Source organism: Arvicanthis niloticus, chromosome X (assembly GCF_011762505.2).
Source record: "Arvicanthis niloticus isolate mArvNil1 chromosome X, mArvNil1.pat.X, whole genome shotgun sequence".
NCBI lineage: Eukaryota > Metazoa > Chordata > Mammalia > Rodentia > Muridae > Arvicanthis > Arvicanthis niloticus.
The window spans coordinates 48778464-48804360 of record NC_047679.1 but is presented as its reverse complement, the minus strand read 5'-3'; the positions used below and the strand labels follow the sequence as shown (position 1 = coordinate 48804360).

At 37.8% G+C, this 25897-nt stretch overlaps 1 protein-coding gene across 10 annotated transcripts in view; it reads right to left on the bottom strand.

The window, feature by feature from the left end:
* Window positions 1–284: 284 nt before the first annotated feature.
* Window positions 285–25897, bottom strand: part of Klhl15 (kelch like family member 15) — a 56263-nt gene continuing 30650 nt past the window's right edge. For all 10 annotated transcript variants that reach the window (XM_076918862.1, XM_076918864.1, XM_076918861.1 and 7 more), the window contains one exon: window positions 285–12325. In XM_076918862.1, the coding sequence (XP_076774977.1) occupies window positions 11216–12325 (1110 nt within the window). In that variant the 3' untranslated portion in view covers window positions 285–11215. The remainder of the gene's footprint in view (window positions 12326–25897) is intronic.

The window sequence follows — 25897 nt, the reverse complement described above, 5'->3', positions numbered from 1 at the left end:
AAATTTTACACATGTTTACAATGTATTTTGGCTATACCTTACAATGTCACTTTTATTGTTAATTTTTTACCAACTCTGAAATATTTTCCATTGCCATTTGTTTTTCTTAAATTCTCAGAATAAACACTTGTGTTAAAATGAGTCCAGGCATTGATTTTATTGAGAACAAATTTTGCTAGGCACTATCTTATGTTATTTCTGCCTGCTACATAATACAGCAGAGTCAAAGATTGAAATGTTCACTTAGCAGATTAAAGTCATAGGGTCAGGGTTGAATGCCTTGGTCAGAGCCTCCTGCCTTGTGTGACCTCCCCATGTATTTCTGTCTTTCTTCCCTTGGCACCCCTTTCTTTCCCATATCCACCCTACTGAGACATCCTATTTAATCTACATGACCTAGTAAAAAGTCAGTCCTGCATGACAAGTACAAAGTCAGCTCTACCATCAAACTGGTCCTTGTCTTCCTCAATGGCAATACAACCCCTGAACTCTCACAACAAGCTACTTTTTCCTCTGGCACTTTTTATTTTCAGCGATATTTTTTTAGTTGTTCACATTCCATCATTAGCAAAGTGGATCTTACTTGGTTTATGGTAGCATGTGTCTTACTAGGACCTGCTGCTTTACCACTGAGCCATGTCCCCAGTTCTTTTTGAGTTTTGAGATAGGATCTCACTAGGTTGCCCAAGTAGGCTTTGAACATACAGTTCTCCTGTCTCTGTTTGTAACTGAGATCACAGGCCTGCATCACCACAGTTGCCCTCTCCCCCAAGCTGACTTGGCTCCTGCTGACATCCACATAGCAGGTATTCAGTGAGAATTTAAAGGTGAGCTGAGGATGTGGCTCTGTGGATTGAGTGGTGCAAATGTGAAAATTGAGAGGATCAGTTTGGATCCCCAGAATCCATATAAATGTCTAGTGGGTGCATCCACCCACCTATATTCCCAGGCCTTGGAAGGCAGAGACAAAGTATTCCAGAGCAAGATAGACAGATAGACTAGCCATATGGGCCAGCTCTAGATGATGAGAGAGACTGCCTCAGCGAGTAAGGTGGAACTTGAGGAAGACTGCTAACATCAACCTCAGGCCTCCTAATGATTTGCACATGCACCCTCAAACATATATGCTCCCATACATACAGACATTAAAAAGCTGAACATATATTTTCATTATAGAAGAGAGACCTACAAAGAATTATCCTGATAGCCAGATGAGTAGAATGTTAAGTTAGCTTTTGAATAAGTTTCCTCTGGAACCTTTAAAAGTATACACCTTTAACAGTGCCTTTATCAGCTTCCTTCTCGCACAACTATTTGATGCTTAGTCATATTGCTTCACCAGTATATGTCCCATCCCTTTGATTTTCTCTAGGCAGTTTGTGTCCCACAGTTAGTGAAATGCAACTGTCTAATTATTAAAAATTGCCTCAACAGGGGGATGGAGAGATGGCCCAGTACCTAAAAGTACTTGCTGCTTTTGCAGAGGAGCCAGGCTTGGTTCTCAGTATCCACGTGTCAGCTCACAGAGTTATCTGTAACTCTAGTTCAGGACATCCAACACCCTCTTCTGGTCTTGGTGAGCATCGGGCACACAGGTAGTACACATGCATGTAGGCAAGCAAATGTTCATGCACATAAATCTTTTAATTGCCTCAGTAATTGAATATATTTTGGTTCCTGTCTGAAATAGTATACTCAAATGTGATGAAAGAATGGCCAAAATTCCATAATGGAAGGCTGGAGAAAGAACTCAGCAGTTAAGAGCACTGGCTGCTCTTCCAGAGGCTTCAGGTTTGCTTCTCAGCATCCACATGGCAGTTCACAACTGTCTGACCTCCACAGGCACCAACTATGCACATGGTGCACAGATATACATGCAGACAGAACACTCATAAACATATTAAAATAAAAGCAACAAAACTCTGTAACACAACCAGACGAAGTGGCATCACATACCTATAATCCTAGAATTTGGAAGGCTGGAGCAGGAGGATCTCAACTTCAAGGCCATCTTGGGTGGCATGGTCCAAGGCCAACCTGGACTAGTATGACTCTGTCTCAGAAAAAAAAAAGGAACAAAAAAGAGAAAAAGGCCTGAGCTGGTAACTGGCTTACATCTTAAATCTCGGGAGTCAGTGGCAGGCAAATCTCTATGAATTTTAGGCCAGGTCTACATAATGAGGCCCTATCTCAAAATAAAGGTGAGAGAGGGATGGAAAGAGAAGAGAGAAGGAGATAAACGGAACTAGAATTAGAATCAAAATATAATTTTCATCTATTTGGTATCTGATTTTTTTTTAAGTATAACAATCAGTACCTGTGAGGATATAGCACTCAAGTCATGTCCAATACTAATATGTATAACACTCTACAATTTGCTGGAGCCAAATCCAGCAATATTTGTGACAGACTCTGAACACTTCATTTGGGGGCATGAAGGTATGACTAAGTGATAAAATTCCCCCTTATGCATGCATAAGGCCCCAAGTTCAATGCCCTGCATTACAAAAGTAAGTAAATAGAATGCTCTAAATTTCATTTTCAGAAAATTACTTTAGAGAAATACTCAGAAGTTTGGATGCATTAGTATAAACAAAAAAAGAACATTAAATTTATGACATTTGTGTGGGAGTGTGCACATGCCATGGGGCACAAATCATGGTACCCTTGTAAAAGTCCGAGGACAGATTGTAGAGTTAGTTCTCTTTCCACCAAGTAGGACCTAGGGGTCAAACTCAGGTTGTGAGACTTGGGGCAGCAAGCACTTTCCAGCTGAGGCATCTCACCAGCCTTGAAATAAAGAACAAAGTGTAGTGTGTATTACTAGAGACAGGGCCAGATAAATGACAGTATAGCTAGATTACAGAACATGGAGCAATCATTAAAAAGATTTCAAAGAAGTTTAAAGGCTTGGAAAATTGCTTCTAATAAAATTTTATATGAGAGACAGAGAGAGAGGGAGAGAGAGAGAGGAGGGGAGAGGGAGAGAAAGGGAGAGAAAGAGAGAGAGGGGAGAGACAGACACTTAAGTTTTTGACACAGCCCTTATAGCAGCATTTTAGGGAGAGGATTCGCTAGGCTCCTTGTTTGGCCATTCTGGAAACCCTACTTCCTGTAAGTTGTACAAATTAGTTGTACAAATTATTTTCCTAGAGGGAGAAGATAGAACCTCCTTGTAAAGAAAACCCTCAGCATGCTGTCATCTTGGCCTAGAATCTGACTTGGCCTGTAGTATGCAGTCCAGAGTAAAGCAGAGTGCCTCAACTAGAGACTATACTCATTTTCTTTGTAATTCTGTAACTATGCTCTAAAATTTGGTTTTAGGATTTATGTGTATGATTATTTTTCTTGCATGCACCTCTATATATCATGTGCAATCTGGAACTGGAGTTATGAATGGTTGTGAGCCACCATGTGGGTGCTGGAAATCAAAACCAACTCCTCTCTCTCTCTTAACATAACTGATTCATGTTTCCCACCCCTTAGCTAGACTTTTTAAAAAGCATTCTGTGATCAAACATTTAGTTTACATGGAGATAAAGAAAAATCAGAACGAGTTAAGTGAACTTCTAAGAGCCTTTAGTAATGAAAATGCTAAATCTGATAGATACTTCTCTAAAAAAAGAGGACTGGTGTGCACTGCTTCCCAATATTATTGAGATCAGTGAATTATTTTCTCACCCCCACATTTTGAGACTGATGTCTTGCCAAGTACTTTTAGTCTGTTTTACTTGGTATTTTTGGCCTGAATCAAAAATACTGAGATGTCAAGGGAAGTATTTGTTGACAACTGTAACAGCTGTACACATCAGCCTTTCAGTCATGAAAGCAGTGGCAGTAAAAATGGATGGAGACTCTTTACGGAAGGCAACCTTTGTGGGCAAGTTCTGTAATACAACTTTTCACCAGGAACATCTTGTTGGTACTCCTCCAATATTCTTGCTTCTAAATTATTGAAGACTTACCATGTGCCAGTCAGATTCTTAGAAGACAAAAAGGACAGTATTTATCCTTAGAGTTAAGGGTATAATGGAGAAGGCAGTTTTCAGGCATCAGAAAAGGTAAAATGTAGGTATCAACAAGGTGCTATGGTAAGACATAAAGGTAGATATTTTAAAATGACAAGAAAGTTTGTTACCAAGATTGGTTTGTGAAGACCAAAAAAGAGTGAGCCAGGAGAGGAAAGGGTGGAGGTGGGGGTAGAAAGGCAATGAGGCTTGTAAAAGCATGGCCTACTTAGAAACCCATGTGGCTTATATAGCTATATAGTTAGTATAGGATATATGGCAGTGACCAGGGAGTTGGGGATGCAGCTCAGTGGTAAAGCTGTTATCTGGCAAGTGCAAGGTTACATCCCCAACAGGGAGAGCAGGAGGGGAAGCTAAAAGGTTTTGCATGGCACACTAGTGAGCTAGGTCTTATTCTCAAGATAGGGGCGAACATTGGAGAATGTTCAATCTCAGGATCAGATTTAGCTTCAGAGCTCGCTCGCTCTCTCTCTCTCTCTCTCTCTCTCTCTCTCTCTCTCTCTCTCTCTCTCTCTCTCTCTCTCTCTCTGGCAGCAGTGTGTAAAAGAGAATTATGGAGGCTGATCAGAAATTTCAGGACAGAACCAGACAAGTATGGCTTAAGAAGATGGCTTAGAGTTGACAGTGGCAAGAGATGAGTTGATAGAAGACCTGTATTCCCAGCACTAGGGAGGCTAAAGTAGAATTACACAGAGTTCAAGGCTAGCCTAGAATATACAGTGAGACCCTGTCTCAAAAAAACAAAAACAAAAACAAAAACAAAAACAAAAACACAAAAACCTGGAGATGGGTGACAGAAAACTCATATATTAGGTAAAAACAGGCCATTCAGATTTCTGCGTTGAACTACCACAGGCTATGGCAGAACCACATAATCCAGGGAAAACTGTGGGCCAGGTGTGAAGAGAGGGAATACAATACATTTGAGACATAAATGTCCTCCATAATCTCAGGCATTTGAACACTTGGTCACCAGCTGGTTATTTGGGGAGGTTTAGTAAGTGTGGCCTTGCTGGAGGAAATCCTGTTCCTGGGGTGGCCTTTAAGAGTAAAAAGTCTAGCCTATTTCTTGCCTGCTCTTTTTGACTTCATGTTTGCATTTGAGGATGTGAGCTCTTTGCTTCCTGCCCCTAGCACCATGACTGCTTGCTGCCACAGCACTCTGCTATGACATAAGGACACTTATCCTTATGAAACCATAAGCCAGAGTAACCTCTCTTCCTTAAATTGCTTTTGTTCTAGTATTTTATCACAGCAGTAACAAGGTAACTAATACAGGAGATAGTCAAACGTGTTCAGTTTTATAAGCCAATGAAACATGTAAGGAATGTTCAGAAGGCTGGACCTCTGAGTTGAGAAATGCATGGATTTTGTTGTTTTGTTTTGCTGGTTTTTCAAGGCAGGATTTCTGTGTAGTCTTGGCTGCCCTAGAACTCTTTTTGTAGTGAAGGCTGTTGGCCATGAACTCACAGAGTGATTCACCCACCTCTGCCTCCCAAGAAATGCAGATCTGTTAGAATACAGAGTTAAAGTTGGAAGGGAAGCTGTAGGTGTAGCTAAGATTGAGTAGAAAGTGTGTAGATATAAAGAAAGCAGAGCTAAAACTCTGGGAACTCTAACTTCTCATTCATCTGACTCCCTACTGCATTTGCCACTAACCTACATGGAACTTGCCATGCTGCAATGAACACAGCTCAGAGTTCACTGTGAACATTATAACAGGGTAGCCCTGGTGGTCTTTTCATTCAAGGTAGTAAGAGAAGGTATTTATACTTAAAGAGACTATGATCTAGGCATGGAGAAAAATTCTGTACTGGGCTATTGTACAAAATGAATGAAATCAGACATCTAAACATGTAGAATGTAGAAGACACAACCAATTCAGTGGATGTGAAATACAGGTTTCAAGGGGAGAGGTGTGTTACTTTTTATTGCTGTGTTAAAATATCATGACTAGGGGTTAGGGATTTAGCTCAGTGGTAGACTGCTTGCCTAGCAAGTACAAGGCCCTGGTTCGGCCCTCAGCTCTGAAAAAAAAAAAAAATCATGACTAAAGAAAATGATAGAAGAATTTTGAACTTACTGTGCCAAGGATTAGAGTCCATGATAGCAGAGCATAAGCAGCAGGCAGCAGCCGCAAACATGTGGATGGAGAAGCTGAGAACTGAGGGCTTCCATCTCTATCACAAGCATGAAAGAGAACTCACTTAAAATGACAAGTCTTTTGAAATTTCAAAGACTGTCCTCAGTGACATCCTTCCTCCAATAAGACCACACACCTAAGCCTCTCCTTGAGACCAAGTATCCAAATGCCTGAGATCATCAGGAGACAGCTCCTTCAACCATCACAAAAGCATTTGAGTTGGGCCTCATAAAATAAGTGGATTGACAGAGAAAGGGAAAGACAGTTTGAGGCTGGAGACGACAAACACACTGAAAGATGACAACAGAATGCAGAAACTATATAAGAACAGACTGCCAGAAGTGATGCAGAGAAAAGCTGGAAAGGGATCTGAATGATTCAGGTCTGCAGGACTCCTGCTAAGGTTTCTTAGGGGTCCGTGTGAAAGAAGGTGTATGTGTGTGTGTACACATACCCAAGTCCTTTGCCTAAAGTATTCAGAAATACCTTTAAGAACAACAAAAGAAACAAGTCAGAGAAAACCTAAAAGTCACCAAGTGAAGTTGAGGGCTGTATATGCTTTTTCTTAGTTCTTTGTTTCTATTCTGTAAAACTGCAAAACTCTTGTTAGTAGATCTTTAACTACTTGGCTTTGTTAGATCATTTCCATAAATCAATTTACTCTAATGCTCTCATTTGAATTTTCTGTGGAAAACATTGGTAGAAATCACTTTTCTTGGCATGTTGAAGCGTAACAAAACATACTCTTTAGTAAAGAGTATGTTTTAATAACTTACTAAGTTATTAAATAACTTTAATAACTTACTAAGTTATTAGTGACTTGAATATGAAAGACTAAAAGACTAAATAATCAGTTAAAGACATAGTTTTAAAGATTAAAAATATTTTATTTAAACTTTTCTTCATAAACACTTTTAACTTTTTTTCAATTTAAAAACAGAATGGATAGCATAAAACATGTTGAATAGATTATATCCACGGCTTGGGAAAAAAAATAACCTGACAAAAAAATGTAAAGGCTCTCAAAACAGGTATAAAAGGCAAACCTTAAATCATTCTAAGACTTTAATATCGGCCCTAGGATTATTTGACTACTGGCCCCAAAGGTACCTAAAGGTCAAAATATTTTTCTACAGACAAAGTATGCCCAAGAGCATAGGGCATATACAAGTTAGGTTAAAAGAAATGAAAAGAAAAAAGAACCTTTCTGGTCACCTCTTCAGAACATTCCTTCAAAAAGTACCCAGTCCTTAGTGATACACTGATTAGTAACTTTTAATGCAGCTGTTCCCAAAGAAGTCAAAAGAAAACCCAAATGTTTTAGGATGGAACAGAGCTGATGGCGTTCTCAAGGCTACTCACGGAACAGTGGGAGTTATACTGGTACAAGGAAAGGATAGGATTCCCATGAATCATCTATTCCAGTCTGCCTACAGGATATTTGAAGGAATAAACTCTTAGAAACTAATTTTGAGTGGATTTTATTTTTAAGATAAATATCTTTTTAGAAGATATTTATTCCCAAACCAACTCTAAATGTAATTAAACAAATGCATGATCTCTCAAAATGTTTAGAATACAAAAACAAAACAAAAAAAACTGAAAACGTGGTAGACAAACAAGAAAACTGGCACTAGCAGTTTCACTGCTGTATAGCCCTCAAATATTTCTAATTTACACTATTGTCTATGTTGTTTTACTTCAGTCTAAAACTTTAAATTATGTATTCTCAAGAGAGCTAGTCTCTTCTGAGAGATAGCTTATAAACTGAAATAACAATTTATATTATAAACTGAAATGTTATGACCTACACCCACATATACATATATAAAAATAGTCCCAAAAAACGTTTGACATGATTAATTATGCAGCTCAAATAATTTGTTATAAAATATTTTAAAGCTTAGTTTCATGTAATTAAGACAAAACTCTCCATTTTACTTCTTCCCACACAAGTGTGTGTGTTCTTTACTGTGATTCTCAAGCTTCCCAGAATGAGGTGTCCAAAGGTGCTGCTCTTAAAAGATATGTGAAGGGCTCAGTAAGTATTCATAATTAGAGTAACACTCACACAAAGCAAAGCAATAAGGAGGACACAGGAGAAGCTATCAAGAAAAGCTAATCATTCTATAATTCTTTGCCTTTAGAAACCAGTAGCATTTCTTCCAATACAAAACCTTCAATGTGAGAATCTTGTATTTTATGAAAAGCCTGTAGTGCAAGGATTTTCTTTAACATCAAAACTTGGAAGGTCAAAGACATGTAAAAAATAATAATAAGCAGTGCCAGTTAAAACACCATTAAAAAAATCAGCTACTTTTTGTGAAGTCTAGTTTTTAAAATGTGAAGTAAAAGATGACACATTTAAAGATCCTAACAGTTAAACCATATAGTTTCAAATCACTTACTGAGTTTTTCCAAAATGACAATCTTGATCATATGTAATGCATATAGACTAAGTAGTTCCAAATGAAGCACAGAAAGGCTTGAAAAAAACTCTATGAGAAAATTTCCATAGTTTAGTATAACAAAAATAAATCTCTTGCAGCTATTAAACCATAATTTTAAAAGGGAATGTAAAGTTATTTGTGGATTTATAATCTAAATTAAAACTACAGTTTCCTCATACATTCTGAACCCAAGCAATAGCAACTAGTCTTAAAGCTCAAAACTGATTACTGCTAAGATTATAGTCAGACATGACTTACTTGAAGCTGAACCCAGAATTAGTTCAAGTTAAGATTCCATGAATTTTTCTGAAACAATCGTTGACCTTGGCCTTGTATCTTCAAATGGAAGACCAAGAATATTCAATTGTTTGTGCAGATGTTAACCTACACAAGACTATGAAGTTGTAACAAAGCAATTACAGAGAACTGCCACTGGAGTGTAAAGCCTTTGATATGGGTACCCTGTCTGATGTCCTCTTCTTGGTCATTTCCAACAAAAGATATCAAGGAAAATAATGAAGACATTATTTTATTTAAAGCAACACATATAAACTTCTAAGTATATTAAAAAATAAGATGGCTAACCTAATTTATAGTTTCCAAAAGCAAAATAAACTTATTTTTAAAATAAAGAAACATTTTACCCACATTCTAAGGGAAACTCAAATAACAAATTTTATTTTCAGAAATCAGAAATAAATGAAAGGCCACCTAATGAAAATGGAAGAACCATATATTTTGAAAGACATTATTTTGATTCCTGAAGGAAAAAAAAAAAAAAGGTTTTCCTTTTTAAAAGCTACTTGTGTACCTGACACTTCCTAAAACTCCACACCTCTGGTTTTACAGTTTTGAAAATCAGGCTTTACGCAAACTATGAACTGCAGTGTGGAGAGAGGGTGAGAAGAAGAAACCAAAATCTTCACATTTCCATGATTTCACACTTCCATTTTATATTCAATGGTGCCAGCAGCAAAAACAAAACAAAACAAAGTAACTAGAAAAATTTATACAACAGCAGCCATATAGAAGGCATTGCAATATTGCACCAAAGTCACAGATCTGGCAAGCTATGCCAGGGTAAGCTTTAATCACATACAGACTGCTCACAAGAAAATGGCCATCAATGATATCACTTTCAATGATCTACTCACAGATCATTCTTGCTTAATTTTTTTCAGCTATATTTCCTTCCTTTGAATTTAAAGAGTTGAAGTGTACAGCTAATCCTAAACTATTTATTATAAATGCCTTTAAAACAGCTATTTGAGACTTTCTGGTGACTATCCTTCATGCTAGTAGCTTCCAGAAATAAAAAAAAAAACAAAAAAAACAAAAAAAAAAACAAAAACAAAAAAAAAAACAAAAAACCCATGTTGAGGGTTGTCATCTCTCTAGTGCCACAGAATATTTTGTACTAACTGATCAAGCAGATATAACCAGTAATATTATAACTCGTTCCTAACCTCTCAGTCAAAACTGAGCTCAAACTGTAAGAGTTTCTGGCCCACATTCAACACCTGCAGCAGCCTGGAGAGAAACAACGGGAGTTGCACTTCCTTTTAAGGGGCTTTTACTTAGGAGTGTGGTATTACCTAACTTTTCTTTAAAAGTGCTTGTATGATGCAGGGTCAGAGCTTAACACAGACCACTCTGAGTCTCACTAAAACAGGGCAACCAACATTAAATAGACTGCAAAGAAAAAACATTTTTAAACAAGAAAAAGCATACACTGACATGTAATATTTAGTTTTGAAAATAAAATGCCAAACATTAGTTTTTGCAAATCCATACATGTTTCAGAACTATGAGTTCAAATTTTACTGAACCAGTATGGACTGAAGATAGACTACTTTGATACCAATGAGGACTCCAGTTATTTTAACTTTCTAAAAACATTAATACATTAAAGACATTATTACATCTAAATTTCAACAAGTATGGCGAACTGTTTGTGCAAGTGCACTAGCTTAAAAATATAGAATCCTAGCCACGCATAAAAGGAGTGTGCCTTATATATTTATAGGGTGTATATGAGCATGGGTATGCTTTCACTAACGCAATGCACATAAGAGAAGGCAGCTTAGAAATAGTGTTCTGATATAAAAAACTTTTGTAGAAAATTTAAATTTTTGCATTTTCAGCAAAAAGCCATGCAAAAAGGTCAAGAGTTTTAGACTTTTAAATAATAAACCAAAACATATAGCAGACTAAAATAATCTCCAACGAGTTCAAATAAAGAGGGACTGAAATCATATCCAGTGACACTTACTTGGTCTTCGCTTAGAAGATGCACAAATACTACACTAACATCTGAAAGAAATGTGTAAAGCAGAAAGTCAACTTCCCAGGTAAGTGGAGCAGCTTATAAACTGCTTTTGGAAGTAGTTTCAAGAGCTAGTGCTTCAAATGAACTTATTGCGTGAGTCTGAGGCCACTGAAAGGAAAAGAAAGATGCTAGCACAGAATGAAAACTTACAATATTAGACCAATGGCTTTGATAGGAAAACTGGTGAGGTTTTTCTTTATGCTTTTAAACTACTGTATCACAAATGCTTTATTTGCCTTTTTCCTTTTAAGGGAGAAAGATGTCATCAGTTGCAACGTCTAACCTCATCCAGTACATAGTCCGGAAAATGTAGGTTGCACACCTGTAAACCATCCAGCTTGCAGGGCATCCGAGGGTACTCATCTTCTTTCCACTTATTTTCATCTGGGTCAAAGGTGAGAATGGAATCACTGTAATGACCATTATAACAAAGGCCTCCAAGGACCATTATCTGTTTGTCCAGCACAGTCACACCATGACCACTTCTACCAATTGGCATGGATGCCAAGATGGTCCACTGATCGGTATCTGGGTTGTACACCTCTGTGGAAGGGCAGCCCTGAGATTCAAAAGAGGCCCTCAAGATCACACAGACACCACCAAAGACATAAAGCTTGCCATTATAAGAGATCATTTTGTGAAAGCATCTGGCATAATTCATCTTGCTCTTATTCTCCCAGCAGTTGGTGACTACTTGAGTTCTTCTGGTCCGCTGTTCTATGGTCCCTTCTTTACTGGGGTCAAACACACACACCTGTTTAGATGTGGAAGATGAAGTGATTCCTCCAGTGATAAACAACTTGTTATTGAGCACTGTCCCTTCATGTCCATATTTGTTAACTGGATAAGGATCTACAAATTCCCATTTATCATTAGTGATATCATATCTTTCTGTTGAGTAGAAAGTTTCATCTCTTGTTCTGCCTGCTACAGCATAAATAAACTTCCCAATGACACCAACAGCAAATTCTGAGCGGGGTACAGACATGTCTGCCATACGCAGCCAAGAATTTTGTCTTGGATCATACCTGAACACTTTTGAAGAGGCATGGAATTCGCCATCGGGGCCCAGTTCTTCTCCACCTAGCAGGAATACAAAATTATTGACAATAGCAAGGCAGTCTGGCCTTAGAGGTACTTGGGGACCCTCCAGTTCCCACCAGACTCTTGGTTTCTTTAACAGAAGTATTTTACTATTAACCATGCTATGTCCAATCATTCCTCGGAATACTGTAGTTTGGGGTTTGGCAGAACGAATACGGCTTGACTTCATGTCCAACAAGGGCTGCTGGTGAACGTTTTGAAAGTAATTCAATGCTTGGTCAACTTCATATCGGAGCTGTCGGGAGTATCTATAAAATTCTGATGTTTTAACCTAGAAACACAAGTAAAAACATTCAGCCAAAAGATAAAGCATAAACATAAATCAAACTATTAATGCCTACTGAAATGATCCAGATATTATTGTAAGACTCCTTTGTAAAACTGTATTTCCTAGCAAAATTATCTACGTTGTTTTCTACAAAGCTTACTCATTGTAACTGTTTTTATAACTTGCATTTAGAATCACACAGATATATTCCCAAGTCTTTAAAAGTAAATAATCTCCTTTTAAGGCATAAGTTAATTTTTAGATAGAATAAGATTTTTGAAAAAGTCTACCAGACACCTATTGTAACATTAGGCCCTAGGCTACGAGTGCGGATAAGTTCAAATACAGGGCTTCATAGTAGAAAAAGACCACAGCTGTAGTTTTCTTAACCAACAAGAATATATACCATAAAACAAACTCAAATGCATCATTTGGAAAAATTATGGTGGTGTTAGTGAAATTTTTATATACATACACAATTCCTAGTAAGGTTTTTACATAAAGACTTAGTCTGTTCAAGGCCAGCCTTATCTACAGAGCAAGTTCCAGGACAGCCAGAGCTACAATGAAACCATGTCTTAAAAAGGGGGGGGGGGGGGAGGCGGGCGGTGGTGGAGCACCCCTTTAATCCCAGCACTTGGGAGGCAGAGGCAGGCGGATTTCTGAGTTCGAGGCCAGCCTGGTCTACAGAGTGAGTGCCAGGACATCCAGGGCTACACAGAGAAACCCTGTCTGGAAAAACAAAAAAAAAGGGGGGGGGGGGACTTAGCATGTCACCAACAATTCCTACAGTAATAATTCAGCAGACAATAGGTCAACTTTTCCTTTCTATTTTTGGAACTAGAACTACCTCAAGATGGCTCCTATCAAGATCTTTCAAGGCTGGAGAGATGGCTCAGGGGTTAAGAGCACTGATTGTTCTTCCAGAGGTCCTGAGTTCAACTCCCAGCAACCACATGGTGGCTCACAACCATCTGTAATGGGATCTGATGCCCTCTTCTGGTGTGTCTGAAGACAGCTACAGTGTATTCATATAAGTAAAATAAACAAATTAATCTTTTTTAAAAAGATCTTTCAAAACACTTAAGTGCTGTATTTAGCACTATGAGGAGATATAAAGTAAGTGGAAGAAGTGGTTTATTTCCTTTAAAAACTTAGGATATATTTATAAAAATGAAAACATACATATATTGGTTAATAGAATCAGTTGACAAGTATGAACACATCTCTCTACGGTGGCACTTTAGATATAGGTGTAAGAACATTATCAACCCAACCAAAATACCCGAAAAATACTTTGTAAAAGAGGATGCTAGAAACCAGCGGGGGGCGGGGGGGATTCTGCTTGTTAATGACAAAGATGCAGGAAGAGAATCTTAAATTTGGACAGGAGAAATGAAACAGTGTAGAGACAGAAAAAACTCTCTAAGAAGAGGAATAGAGATGTAGCTTAGTAGTAGCACTTGCCTACTACATGGCAAGGTTTGGGCGCCTTCTTCAGACTGGAAACAATTCTACAGAACTCCATGACTAATTTGATACTGAACAAAGTAGAAAGGTGAGAACTTTAATGTGATTTGTGGATTTAAACTTGAGGCATTACACAAGAGTGATGGATTATTAATATGAGAAAAGCAGCTAGCTTAGGAAAGGTATTCAATTCCCTGGCAGGTAAATTGTTGACAGGGTACCGAATTAGGAAACTTCTGAGAGTCTGTTGGAAATACAAAATCAGAGCTAAAAAAAAAAAAAAAAAAAAAAAAAAAAAAAAAAAAAAAAAAGTCAAAAGCCAGCAAATGTCCCTTCTTAGGTTTCTTTCATTAATCTATCCTGCCATTAATTCTCCCAGATAAGTCCAAAAAATAGCCAATACAATAAGCAATCAAAGTTAGATGTTTTCTTAACTGTATTCAATAGAACTGATTTCCTCTGTAATTCCAGGCATTTCATTTATGCAAATAAGACCATTTTTTTTGATATGGAGGTTCTCCCCATGGGCTTCACTAAACTAAAACAATTGTAGAAAAATTCAGCAAATAAAAACTGTAAATGAATGATTGCAATAAGGAAAAATAAGAAGACCGCTAATCTTTTACTAGTTTTACTTCACATTTAAAAAACACCAGTGGCGGGGCAGTGGTGGCGCACACATTTAATCCCAGCTCCTAAGAGGTAGAGGCAACTAAAGCTCTTGTCAAACAATCCAGTATGGAGATTAATAATTCAATTTAGAAAATTTCTGATTTGGGAACACATTAGCTGTACAACCTTGGACTTTTAGTCCTGTTTCCTCACCTGTTATTACTGAGGTAACAATAGCACCTATGCTTCTTAACTCCGTGGCAGATGACTGAAACAGTCAATGTGCCAAGGACTTAGATTGGTTTCTGTCATATGCCTACGTATAAAAATCATCAGCTGCTGTATTAGTAATTAGTCTGTCGAGTAAGGCAGAAATGAGAGGAACCTACTTTGGTAGAAACTTGGTTAGTGATGTACTAACAGACTACTACTCTATAGAAAGAAAGTCTTGTTGTTTGGAGATGGAGAAAGGAAAAACTTTGCATACTAGATAGGTAGCTTTCAAGTTTTTTTCAAAAGAAAATCAGAAACTATGCAAGGAAGTGTTGGGAAGGCATGGAGGCTGAAGTACAGTGCTAATTCTTTAATTGCAAAACATATGGATGAGAGGGAAAAAGTTTAAAAACTATGATGTGGTGCCAGAGAGTTATCTAGAATTCAGATGTTAAACAAGCTCATGGAACAAATATTATAAAGAGTGGAATGAAACTGTAAGAAGGAAGTAAAATATGCTGGTACTTTTACAAACTACCAGATACTAAACAAACAACAGCTTATAGGTTAAAGTAAAAAGTAGAAGACAAAATGAATCTGTCCCCCATGAACTACTTAATGTATTAATAACAACAAAGAGGAAAAGCCTCAGGTGACACACACCATTAATCTCAGCACTTGGAAGAGATCGATGGATCTCTGTGCGTTCTAGATATACGTAACAAGTTCCAGGCTAGCCAGAGACCCTAACTCAAAGAAAAAAATTAGTGGAATGAACTACAGTATATACCATTATTTTTAATGCTTATATATGGCATGTGAAATGAATCTAAAATGTACTGACAGATGTTCAAAATGTTAAATAAGGAAAAGCAATGAACATTACACATATCCTCAAACAATAAAAGTCAGCTGTTTTAGATGAAAGCATATATGGGAGGGTCTGCATATGTGTTCAATACTCAACTACCAGTGAGCTCCTGTGATCTACCCTGTTTTGATTCTTTCTATATGGGTTGGAACTGGGGTCAGAATATACAATTTTTACAAGGATCAGAGCCTTCTTTTGTAAGAATCAGTAAGAAGGTATCTATTTCTCCCAAACCAGGACAACTGGACCTCTGGAGTCAGTAAGTCCTCTGCTACTGGAGGCAGTTCAGTTGTGGTTAGCAGCAAGAACAATAGATGGGGATTCCAGTGTCACAGAAGACTAGGCTAGATGACCTGACACATTCTAACCCTGGCTCTTAGAGATCTCATCAAACTGGCCTAGCTTACCTGCTTTGGGAATCATTTTCCAGTCTTGCATTTTATACCCAATCTTCTAGTTTCTTTGTCCTCTTCCCCATTCATTCTATTGTGCTCCTTTGAAACCTGGGTTCCAAAGAACTTAAGAGATTCACTTCAATTCTATGTTTAAGTCCAATCAAAGTGTTCTACCTCTAAGCTTCCAATAACAGAAATCATGCTTTTTGAAATAGCTAATTCAAAAATCTTCCAACCAAAGAAATTAGTTCCTATTTCTTTCAGTCAAAGCAAGTTCTAGATCTGCTTTGCTCTTTTCACAAAACTACTTAAGGCTGTGCTTTTTAAAAACTACTTAGTATCAACAAACACAACTAACTCCTTTCATTGCGGGGCTAAAACTAATGTCTCTAAATCTTGGCCTAAGTAATTTTATATGCACGCACATGCACTCTACTTTAAAACAAAAACAAACAAACAAAAAAAAAAAACATAGGGATGAAACCGTATGAAAATCCTTGAAAGTATATTCATGACAAGAGATACCCAAAACCAAATGTGATTCATCTTTTCATAAAAAGGCACGTCTCCCATCATTCATTCCTCATGTAACAGCTTAGCCATCTATATATCAGGTACTCTCAGAAGACAAACATAGAAAGAATGACACACCTTTCGTGTTTTTGAAATACTTTCATTCTCCATTCATAAAAAGCTGTCTTGTTTTAATACTTGGAAAGATTATCACTTTCCTATTTTCATAAGTTAAGAATTTTATTATACAAGTTGCATTTTTGTTTTAAAATGAAATCCAGGGACACATGTATAACCTCTTAAAAACAGTAGTCTGAATCTTTAGTTGTCCATTTCCTCCTCAAAACTTGTCAATTTCGTATAATTGTGTGCATACATATATGCATCATTAGGAAAGGAAGAAATATGACAAAAGATTAATTCTGATTGTGGTTCCTTAAAGATACTTAAACAGGTAGTCATTAGAATAGAGAAAAAATGTTTCTTCTTAAAATATACAATCCATTTATTAAATAAGCAAATTTAAAAGGTAACTTGTTTTTATTACCTGTAATTTTGAGAAGTGAAATGAACTTGTAATGTACTAGGCATTTCCCTAAAGGGAATATAATTATATTACTAAATTTAACTCAAAATCTGTGATTTCAAATATCTACCAAAACTAGCTACAGTCTAAATCTTAGGTTTGTAAGCAACAAATTTAAGATACTATCAGCTATTTCATGCGTTCAAATAGTCCTGGTGGTCAAACTCAAGGTTACATATATGCTAGGCAAGTTCTCTTCTACTAAGCTATACCCCTCAGTGATGAAATAATTTTTAATGTCTAATATATTTCCACCAAACCAAAGAAAATGTTCGGTATTAATATTTCCTTCAATGTGAGACTCTGAACCACACTCCTTTAGATGTTTTCTTCCTTATAGGAAACATCAGCTACATGAACTTCTGACCCTTCCTACATCCAAAAATGCTAACTCTCGGAATGATGGGTGCAAAAAGTATCATGTACAAGTTTCTATCTTGATTGTAAATTTCATCCTCACTTCTCTAGCATGATCCAATCTTCTAAAGTGACAATCAAAAATAAAGTACTACCATGGGGCTTATGCTAAAACTGATCTTACAAAAACCACAACTGCCATTTCATTTAATTTTAGGGTTTTGTTGGTGGTAGTGATTAGCCAGTTTTATGAGATAGGGTCATACTATATGACCTTGGCTGGCCTGGAACTATGTGGCTTAGTCTGGTCTTGAACTTGTAAGACATCCTCCTACCTCAGCTTCCCAGGTTCTAGGAAATGGCACCAAACCTGGTTCATTTGATAAAAGTTTTAATTGTTAGTAAAATTTGGGGTAGTCCTTCATGTGTTGTACTGGAAAACTACTGTGTCAAAGTTTATGAAATACTCAGGGGTAAGGGTGTGGTTTAGTAATAAAGTCCTAGCCTAGCATTCATAAGGCCCCGCAGCTTTGCTCTCAGAAGCAGAACATATTCACAATCAGAACTAAAGCTTATACTTATGTGAAATAAAAAGTTAGATGCACTCAACAAAGGTGATGCATACCTTTAAGAGAAGCAGAGGCAGGTGGATACCTGTGAGTTCAGGGCCAGCCTGGTGTACAGAGAGTTCCACAGGACAACCAAGGGTGTTAGACAGACAACCCTGTCTCAAAAACAAAAACAACAACAAAGCTAAAAGTAAAATGCCTTTTATTAAATAAAACCTTTGTCCTAAAAAAAAAAAATTCAGTGATAAAAAGTAAATTCCAATTAGGTGTGGATCCTTTCAAGTAGTAGTACTATGACTGCTCAGCTCTTAGTATCAGAGACGATTGGTTCCAGGACTTTATGCTGATGCTCCCATCTTTTTAAATGGTAGAGTTAACATTTAGTGGGCATTCATGATCCAGCATGCTCTAAACCATCTCTGGATTGCTTTAAGTTCTTTAAAAACTTCAGTATGACAGAGCTCTGTCAGAAACAGTGCATAAAGGTGGGAAATCATTTAAAATAGTTCTTAATATTTGAGTAGCTATAAGATTAAAGATTAAATAATCTGAAAGTTAAAAAATAAACTTAATAGTGTTTTAAGGCTGTTTTCTTTCCCTTAAAAAAAAAAGATTTATTTATTTATTATGTAGTGTTCTGCCTGCATATATGCCTGCATGCCAGAAGAGGGCACAAGACCTCTCATTACAGATGGTTCTAAGCCACCATGTGGTTACTGGGAATTGAACTCAGGACCTCTGGAAGAGCAGCCAGTGCTTTCAACATCTGAGCCATCTCTCCAGCTCTATTCTCTACTGTATATTTTATTTATAATTATAGTAAAGCAAGAAAGCCAAATAAAAGATTTAATCATAAAACTTAACTTCTTATGAGTCATGAGTCTTTTTTTTTTTTTTTTTTTTTTGGTAATAAATTTAAAATTTAATACTTCAAACCAGGTAGTAGTAGCACACACCTTTAATCCCAGAATTCAAGAGGCAGAAGCAGGTAGATCTCTTGAGTTGGAGACCAGTTTGGTCTACAGAGGGAGTTTCAAGACAGGTTTTCAAGACAGGTTAGGGTTACAGAGAGAACCCGTCTCAAAACAAAAACAAAAAATAAATAAGACTTCAAGGCCCAAAATACAAACATTCCCCTTGTTCCTAACCTTTTCTCCAGTCATTTTGACATTTGACCTTTTTAAAAAGCTTTCACAGCAATGGTGATTGCTGTGAAACCCAGAGGCACCTCCACACTAGGACAAGCTCTCTACACATCCAGTCCCCTTTAATCCTCTCATTCTGTTTTTCTATCACCTCTTCCAATTTATTAAAAAGGGTTACTCCTCTTACAGATCAGCAAAGAGGTCCTTATCCTCCTGGTTTTGTTTCATCTTTCTTATTGAAAAAGGGAACAGTGAAATGTTTTCTTTGAAAACAGTGTCTCATGTAGCCCTGACTGACCTAGCACTCACTGAGATCCGCCTGCCTCTGCCTCTGGAGTACTAGGATTAAAGGTGTACACCCCATGACTGGCCCAAGCATCAACTTTCAAACTCTTGTTTTCAATAAATTCCTATCTACTTACTACACTCCCCCCAAACACACTGCTTTTCCCAAGACTCTAACAGCAGTCAACATCTAGACTTCAGACATTCTTGAAAAAGCTGTAAGCCTAACTGAATCCAAGTCAGAAGTAGGAAAAAAAGCACTCTGTATACACAGCAGACTTTAAAGCCTAAAAAATACTATAGGTCATTTTTTTCTAACTGCATATGGGTTAATTCCAAGCTTCTATGGGCCTGGGAATAAGGATTAGCAAAAAGGAGACTGATATGACTGAGAAAACTCATTTAACATTGGCCTAATTCCCAAATGAAAATCCACCCATTTTTGTTTTTACTTGAAGGGCTAAATGAGCTAACTGTTCATTTAAGCAATTTCAAAGTCTAGCTCCATAAATACTATTTAATATCTGAAGATGATTTTAAACTTTTTCAAGCACAACTCAAGTGTATTACAAATTTTGGTCAACTGTCCAATTTTTTTCTTTAAAAAATATTTTTTACAAGGCTAGAGAGATGGTTCCATAGGTAAGAGCACTTGCTATAAAAGCAAAAGTCTGAATTCAAATCCCCCAGCACCAATGTAAAAGCTCTCAACATGACCCAGCATTGGGGGTCAGAGAAAAGCAGATTCCAGGAGCTCACTGGCCAGCCAGCCAGCCTGGCCAGAATGGTAAGCTTTAAGTTTAGGGAGAGATTGTCTCAAAAACTAACGTGAAAAGTGATAAAAGACTTCTGACCTCCTCTAGCCTCTATGTACACGTACACAGACATCTTACATAATACACAAACACTTAATACACATGTGCACATATAATTCATATATACATGCATTATTGTCAACTACAATACTGTTTATGTATTTCTAAAATTGTGAGGGTTACAGGGAAATTTCTACTTGTTCTATCTCTAATTGAAGTCGTTAGATATAAGCAAAGTCTTTTCAGAGGTTCTGACTAAATGGTGTTAAAATTACAAGTAACGGTTTGGTGGCTGGACATAAGTTTTACTTCAGACAAGTACCAGATTAGTCAACATGTTTCAAAACATACATGAAGGGATCCCAGAGAGCAAAAATAGCATCTTCGCTTTATTACATGGGCTGTACTTCAATTAATGAGAATATCATACCCCAAGTATGAGATCAAGAACAATGCTAACAGTCCATTGTGAATGCTGTGTAGATCAACTACACTGATGGAGAAACTGTGGAAGATTCGTGTTTAGTGAAAAGCACTGACAGCTACTATATTCTAAGGTATACTTCAGATGCGATACTCTCATCCTTGAATTCTGCCAGTTTCTAGGTGACTTCAGGATGCTTTATAGCCTTGTTTTAAAATATTGCTTTGAGTGTGTATGTTTATATGCATGTGGAGGCCAGAAATCAACCTTAGATGCCATTCTTCTGGCATTGTCCACCTGTTTTTGAGACAGGGTTTCCTACTGGCCTAAAATTGGCAAATGAGGTTAGGCTGGCTGGCTAGCAAGTACCCAGGGTTTTGCCTCCTGTGTATTCAGATTATAAATGTGCAATATCAAAGCAGGCTTTTTATTCTCCCACCACCCCCACATGGGTTCTGGGAGTCAAACTTGGGTCCTTATGATTGCATGGCACTATACCAATTGAGCTATTTATCCAGACACCAAAATATAAGTTTGTTGTTGTTTGTTTGGGTTTGTTGTTTTTTTGAGATGGGGTCTCACTATGTAGCTCTAACTGTCCTGAAACTATGCAGACCAACCTGGCCTTGAAATCACATAGATCTGCCTGGCTCTGCCTCCTAAGTGCTGGGCTTAAAGGTGTGCCCACCATGTCTGGCTCAAATTGTAGCTTTCAACTCTAGGTGAGTATTATGACATAGGCCTGTAATTTCATCATTCAGAAAGCCAGGATAGGATGACTGCTATCCTGGCTAGAATGAGATCCTGTCTTAAAACATCAAAGTGTTAGAAAGCTTTTCTGAAGCATTATTTTCACTGACTCTTGCATTAATTTTCACTAATAAAGGCATATTTTAAACTATCAAAATTGCCAGAGTAGTAAATATTCTATTACATGTATGTGGGGGTGTGCATGCCACTGTATGTGGGTGAAGACCAGAAGACAACACTCTCCTTCCACCATGTGGGTCTCAGAGATTAAACTCAAGTCATCAGGCTTGGCAGCAAGCACCTTTACCCATTGAACCATCTTGCCAGCCTAAAGTAGTAAAGAGTCTTAAACTTTTATAAAAATAAAGATTTATTAAGTCTAAATATATTACCAATGATAGAAAAGTACTATTCTAAGATATAAAAGTACTATTCTAAGGTCTATACATACAACAAATACACATTATGGCCTTTTCTCCTTAAAAACATTAGTTCTGCATTTTAAAATCTATAGGGACTCATCATATAGCCCAGTGGTAGAGTACATGCCCTTGGGTGTGCTACCACCCAAAAAATATTTAAATTTTATATAAATCTAATTTGGGGGTAAAAACAGTGAATTATGCTTAACCAACAAGGAAAAAAAAAGCATACTCTGGAGTCACACATAAAACAAAGTACTTAAAATAAGCACAATGGGTTTAAAGCAGAATACATCTATACAGACTGTTTCCTTAATAAACAGCCACTCAAATCAACTCTAAAAGTAAATAGAAAGCTGAACTAATCTGGTTTTCTATCTTCATAAGACTTAATAATTTTGAAGTTATTTTATATTAATATAGTATCGAGAGGGCCAATGGCATGCTGAGTCTTACCTTATGAACATATATAACTTATGAGGATGTCCCAGGTTCAAAAATGTTAAAATATGGACTTGCATTTGCCTAGCATATAGAAGGCCCTGGCTCACTCCACAGCACCACCAAAATAAAAAATGTTAACATGGCACTAGACTATTTTGTCATTATGTTCTGGTTTTTTGAAACAAGATCCTACACTGTAGCTCAGGCTGGCCCCAAACTCAAAGCAATCCTCTTGCCTCAGCCTTCCAAGTACTAGAATTACAGGAATGAGCCACCTATGTCACTGTATTAAAGAATAAAAAAGCAACAGATGTGTTTCTAATCAATAAATTAACAATTCTGTTACCAATAAGATGCATTTATTTAATAATTTATTCTATCTATTTATGTATGTGTGGGCATGTGGACAGCATGGCATGTGCGAAGGTCAGAAAGTAACTTGGAAGACAGTTCTCTCCTTCCATCATTTAGGTCCCAGGGATGGAACTCCAGTTGTCAACCATCTGACAAGCCCAATATTGTTTGGTATTGTTGTTGTTGTTGTTGTTGCTGCTGCTGCTGCTGCTGTTGTTTTTGTTTTTAAGCACAGCATGGTGGTGCATGGCTTCAGTCTTATCCCTCCAGAGGCAGAGGCGAGCAGATATCTAAGTTCTATGCTAGCCTGTTCTACAGATCAAGTTCCAGGACAGCCAGGGCTACATAGAGAAACCCTGTCTCGAAGAGGAGGAGAGGGGAGAGGAGAGAAGAAAATAAAAAGAAAACAACAAAAAGCTAGCCAAGTACAGTGCATCACAATTGTAACTTAGGAAGCTAAGGTAGGTCCTTCAGGTCTGGGCCAGAGCACTGAGCAGATCTTGGGTGGCAGCTCTGCCCCCAATCTCTAAAAACCCAGAGGAAGCGGGAATCCCAGGTGCTCTAACTCGGGCAATATCTTAGGTAAGCAGACAGCAAAGCCTGCCCCAAACAGGGAGTAACTGGGACCCACAAGGACCCAGGAAGTCATTTCTGGCCCAGAGCACTGTTCCTTCCTGTCTGGGCCAGAGCACAGAGCAGATCTTGGGTGGCAGCTCTGCCCCCAATCTCTAAGAACCTAGAGGAAGCAGGCCTCCCAGGTGCTCTAACTCGGGCAGTATCCTGTCTGAGCTTGAACACTGAGCAGATTTTGGACCAAAATGCTTACCCTAGTAGTTACATCCACCCAACAAAGTTCTGATACAACCAAGATAGGAAAGACAGACTCCAGTGAGGGACAGGGCAGGTAGCACTAAGGAGATACAGATGGCAAAAGGCAAGCGCAAGAACATAAGCATCAGTAACCCAGGGTACTTGGCATCATTAGAACCTAGTTCTCCCACACAAGAAAGTCCTGAATTCCCCATATCACCAGCAAAGCAAGATTCAGATTTAAAATCACTTTTAATGATGATGATAGAGGACTTCAAAAAGGACATAAATAACACTCTCAAAGAATTTGAGGAGAACACAGGTAAACAGGTAGAAGCCCTTAAAGTGGAAACACAAAAATCCCTTAAAGAATTACAAGAGAACACAACCAAACAGCTGAAGGAATTGAACAAAACCATCCAGGACATAAAAATGGAAGTAGAAACAATAAAGAAATCACAAAGGGAGACTACCCTGGAGATAGAAAACCTAGGAAAGAAAAAAGGAGTCATAGACACAAGCATCATGAACAGAATACAAGAGATAGAAGAGAGAATCTCAGGTGCAGAAGATATCATAGAAAATATTGACACAACTGTCAAAGAAAATGCAAAAAGTTCTTAACACAAAACATCCAGGAAATTCAGGACACAATGAGAAGAACAAACCTAAGAATAGGTATAGATGAGAGTGAAGATTCCCAACTTAAAGGGCCAGTAAACATCTTCAACAAAATTATAAAAGAAAACTTCCCTAATCTAAAAAAACAAGATGCCCAGAGACATACAAGAAGCCTATAGAATGCCAAATAAACTAGACCAGAAAAGAAATACTTCCCGTCACATAATAATCAAAACACCAACTGCACAAAACAAAGAAAGAATATTAAATGCAGTAAGGGAGAAAGGCCAAGTAACATATAAAGGCAGACCTATCAGAATTACACCAGACTTCTCACCAGATACTATAAAAGCTAGAAGATGCTGGACAGATGTCATACAGACCCTAAGAGAACACAAATGCCAGCCCAGGCTACTACACCCAGCAAAACTCTCAATTACCATAGATGGAGAAACCAAGATATTCCACGACAAAACCAAATTTACACAATATCTTTCCACAAACCCAGCATTACAAAGGATAATAGCAGGAAAGCTCCAATACAAAGAGGGAAATTATACCCTCGAAAGAGCAAGAAAGTAACCCTCTTCCAACAAACCCAAAAGAAGATAGCCACACAAAGATAACTTCACCTCTAATAACAAAAATAACAGAAAGCAACAAGCACTGTTCCTTAATATCTCTTAACATCAATGGACTCAATTCCCCAACTAAAAGACATAGACTAATAGACTGGATACATAAACAGGACCCAGCATTTTGCTGCATACAGGAAACCCACCTTAGTACAAAGACAGACTCTACGTTAGAGTAAAAGGCTGGAAAACAATTTTTCAAGCAAATGGTCCTAAGAAACAAGCTGGAGTAGCCATTCTAAAATCTACAGCCCTAGAACACAAAGGGAGGGACTCATGGCTCCACCTGTATAGGTAGTTGAGGGTGGCCTTGCTAGGCATCAGTGAAAGTGGACAGCCTTGGTACCTGAAAATTTGGATTCCTTAGTGTTGGGGAATTTCAAGAGCAGGGAGGTGGGAATGAGAGGATGGTGGGAGCCCACCCTCATAGTAATTGGAGGAGGAAAGATGGAGTAAGGGGTTAGGCATCAGTGAAGGTAGAGGGCCTTGGTGCCTGAAAGTGTGGATTCCCAAGTGTTGGGTAATTTCAAGAGCAGGGAGGTGGGAATGAGAGGATGGTGGGAGCACACCCTCATAGTAATTGGAGGGGGGTAAGGGGTTAGGCATCAGTGGAAGTGGAGGGCCTTGGTGCCTGAAAGTTTGGATTCCCTAGTGTTGAGGAATTTGAGAGGAGGGAGGCGAAAATGGGAGGATGGTGGGAGCACACCTTCATAGAAACGCCCAGAATTATATGGATTAGATATGATAGAGGCTGGCAGCCAGAAGACTAGATTCCAGAATTCAAACAAACAATTATCTTGATACTAAAATTTGTTTTGAGAATTGTATATTGCAGAATACACAGCCTTGGTGTATCTACTCATCAAGCATACTGAGCAGACCTGCTCGAACCTCTGATGTCCTGGAATTCCAGCTGGATGCAGTGAAGACACAGCTTCAGAGGCTTATCAATTTACTCTTCTCCCAAACCTTCTTCTAATATCTCAACACCCATAATCAGGTTGAAGAAGTTAATGAAGAGTCGGCGCCCCTATTCCCTGGGCTTGGGGACTGAGGTAGTTAATATTGGGCTGTCTTTCTAGGGGAAAGTGGTGGTTTTGGTGGAACAGGGAGGATTAGCTAGGATTTATTGCATAGCCATAATTTACTGGTAGAAATATGTATAATTGTTATTAAGATGAAGTTATAATTCCTTAAATGGTACAAAATTTACTTTGATTTCAAATTTAAGGTTCTCATTGGTACGAGCTTCTTATTAATATAAAAGTGAGATGAATATTGTTA